The 3,251-nt window shown below is 47.2% G+C and overlaps 1 protein-coding gene across 1 annotated transcript; it reads left to right on the top strand.

The window, feature by feature from the left end:
- The first annotated feature begins 342 nt into the window (after window positions 1–342).
- Window positions 343–1,356, top strand: LOC135377057 (uncharacterized). Its single transcript, XM_064609403.1, has one exon. The coding sequence runs from the start codon at window positions 343–345 to the stop codon at window positions 1,354–1,356; it is 1,014 nt and encodes a 337-aa protein (XP_064465473.1).
- Window positions 1,357–3,251: the final 1,895 nt, after the last annotated feature.

Below are 3,251 nucleotides of genomic sequence, written 5' to 3'. Positions count from 1 at the left end.
CCCTGGTCTCCTTCTTTTTCTCCTTTTCCTCTTTTCACCTTCTTTGGCGGCAAGGGTCAACCTTGGGCAGTCTTTCACTCTCCAGAAGCTGCACTTGGGTATAGTGCAGAGGCAAGTGTTAGCGTGTGGGACACGTTCCCTCGTTGGGCTCGATGGTGGGCGACACACCTCCTGCACTGAATCAGTCTTCTCTTTTATGGATTCATCTCGTATAAAAAAAAACATGATCAGCGCCAAAAGAGGCGCTGCACCGATGCAGCAGCTAAGCAAATCCTCGACTTGACTCCTGACCCTTGGTTTGCGAAGTTCCTCATAGTCCACTCGGAAGATGAGACCAAACCCATGGCTAAGGTATCCCCATTCACTATTGCAAGAGACTTAGAAAGGACAGTAGGGAAGTCTTATAATGCTCGAAAGCTGACCACAGGAGATCTCCAAATTGAAGTAACCACAAGGCAACAAAGCTCCGCTCTCCTTTCACTTGATAAAATTGCCTATATATCAGTCACTGTGACCACACACCGACCACTTAACATCGTGAAGGGCGTCATCTCAGAGTCTCAACTCCTTGACTGCTCAGACACTGAGATCGAGGAAGGGCTTAAAGACCAAGGCGTTGTGACGGCGAGGAGAATTGTGATGCGTCGGGATGGTAAAGACATCCCGACGAGGCACATTGTCCTTTCCTTTCAATTGCACAGGCTTCCTCAGACCATCAAAGCAGGCTATCTTAACTGCCATGTACGTCCGTATATCCCGAATCCGCGACGCTGTTTCAAGTGCCAGCGTTTTGGACATGGTTCGCAGGTCTGTCGAGGACACGCGATCTGTCCAAAATGTGCTGGCATGGACCACTCTGCAGAGTCCTGTGCAAACGAAGTCCGCTGTGCAAACTGTAAAGGGAGCCACCCAGTCTACTCCAGGTCCTGCCCCCGTTGGCAGGAAGAGAAAGAAATACTCAAAATGAAAGTAACACAGAATATCTCATACAGAGAAGCAAAGACACAGGTAGAATTTGCCAGAAAAGGCACGTTCTCCGAAGTGGTGCGCCGGGGAGTGGCACCACTGCGGAAATCTGTGGAGACGCAGACTGCTGGGTCTCCACCCCACACTCCCCCCACACAAGAAAAGCCTGCGGAGAGCTTGCTTCCGCTGGCACCAGCTGCTCAGGTGGGCAGCCGGGAAGTAGCGGCCACAACCTCTACGGAGGTTGATGGCGAGCTGTCAGTTTGGGACGGGCTCACAGGGGGCTCATCCCAGGCTGCCACACACACGATGGATGTTGACGATGATGACTGCATGTCGCAGAAATCATCGTCAAGCCTTCCCCCCAATCCTTCCCCATGGAAGGAATAGAGAACGAAAAAAGGAGGCCGAGGCAGGGGTAGTACGTCCCTAGGGAAACATAAGCCCCCAATGGTTACACCTCCCACATAATGTACAGTCTCTCTTTGTTGCTATTTATCACTACTTTCTTTATGGAACAGGTAATCCTTCAGTGGAATTGTCGAGGCCTCTTTTCAAATATAAATGACATTCACGACCTTTTTGAAAAATACAATGCAGTCTGTTTTTGCTTACAAGAGACATATCTGAATGAACAAAGTGTAAACCCATTTCGCAGACACAATGTTTTCAGAAAGGATCGTATTAACACCACACGTACATCTGGAGGTGTGGCTGTGGTCCTTCCACTATCGACACCTGCAAAACAGATCCCACTCGTGACACATTTGGAAGCAGTAGCTGTCCAGGTATGCCTGGACAGGGTCATTACGATATGTTCATTGTACCTGCCCCCTTCAGTGGTAATAGAACAGAGAGATTTGGAACAGCTCTGTGACCAACTTCCTCAGCCATACCTAATTCTAGGTGACCTGAATGCCCACAATCCCTAGTGGGGCAGTTCAAAGGTAGATAGCCGGGGAAAAATGGTACAAAGGTTATTCCTTTCACGACCAGTCTGTCTACTAAACACAGGATTACATACATATATAAACTCCTCAACACAAAGTTTTTCATCCTTAGACATATCTCTTAGTAGTCCTTCCATTTATAATTGTATTGACTGGACCGTTGAACAGAACCCTCGTGGGAGTGACCACTTCCCCGTAGTCCTGACAATTCGTGGTTCCACAAACACTTTTCTTACACGACCACCACGATGGAAACTGTCCAAGGCTGACTGGAACTTGTTCCAAAAGGAAGCCAGTCTTGTGGCATCATCCTTAGCTGGTAGGTCTGTTGAAGATGCAAACCGTTTTGTCACCGGGATAATTATAAATGCTGCTGAGCGATCTATCCCGCAGACATCTGGCCGTCTCCCCAAGCGTTCCAAACCTTGGTGGACAGATGAATGCGGGAAAACGCGGAAAGATCAAAATCGAGCGTGGGGTATCTTTCGTAGGTACCCGACTCCAGACAACCTGATCCAATTTAAGAGAGCTCGAGCGAAAGCTAAGTGGACAAGAAAAGAAGCTAAACGTGCATCGTGGAAGAGCTTCTTGTCATCTTTGAACAGCAACACTTCTTCTAAAGTGGTTTGGGACAGAGTTAGAAAAATTAAGGGCGATTACACAGGATTCACAATACCACTCTTACAAGTTAATGGAGTACCTTGCAAAAACATGAGTGAACAGGCCAATGCCCTTGGCGAGCACTTCCAAAACGTCTCCAGTTCGTCACATTACAGTAGAGACTTCATAAAAATTAAGCAAAGTGCTGAAAAAGCAACAATTCAAAGCAGTGGAGGTGACAGGTGCCTCTACAACATGCCTTTCACAATGATTGAACTCTTGAAAGCTCTGTCAATAACAAAGCAAACATCACCTGGACCAGATCGTATAACATGTTCCATGTTCCAGCATTTGTCTAAAACTTCCCAAGAAGCACTACTATATTTCTTCAATTTAATTTGGCAAGAAGGGCGCCTTCCTTCCAATTGGAAGACTGCAACAATCATACCGCTTTTGAAGCCAGGGAAAGAAGCTTCAAACCCAACAAGCTACAGGCCTGTAGCACTCACGAGTTGCTTAGGAAAGACATTCGAACGAATGGTGAACAGCCGCCTCGTGTATTACCTAGAACAACATAACCTGCTTGACAGATACCAGTGTGGATTCCGGGCTGGCTGTTCTACCACTGATCATCTTGTTCGTCTGGAAACTACTATTCGCGAAGCCTTCGTTAAAAAACAACTCTGTGTATCAATCTTTTTTGACCTAGAAAAGGCATATGACACAACTTGGCGG

Source organism: Ornithodoros turicata, unplaced genomic scaffold, assembly GCF_037126465.1.
Source record: "Ornithodoros turicata isolate Travis unplaced genomic scaffold, ASM3712646v1 ctg00001520.1, whole genome shotgun sequence".
Lineage (NCBI taxonomy): Eukaryota > Metazoa > Arthropoda > Arachnida > Ixodida > Argasidae > Ornithodoros > Ornithodoros turicata.
This window is presented reverse-complemented; position numbering and strand designations above follow the sequence as displayed.

Excerpts from the sequence above, each read along its gene's own strand:
- LOC135377057 (XM_064609403.1), top strand. The coding sequence starts at position 343 with ATGGCTAAGGTATCCCCATTCACTATTGCAAGAGACTTAGAAAGGACA.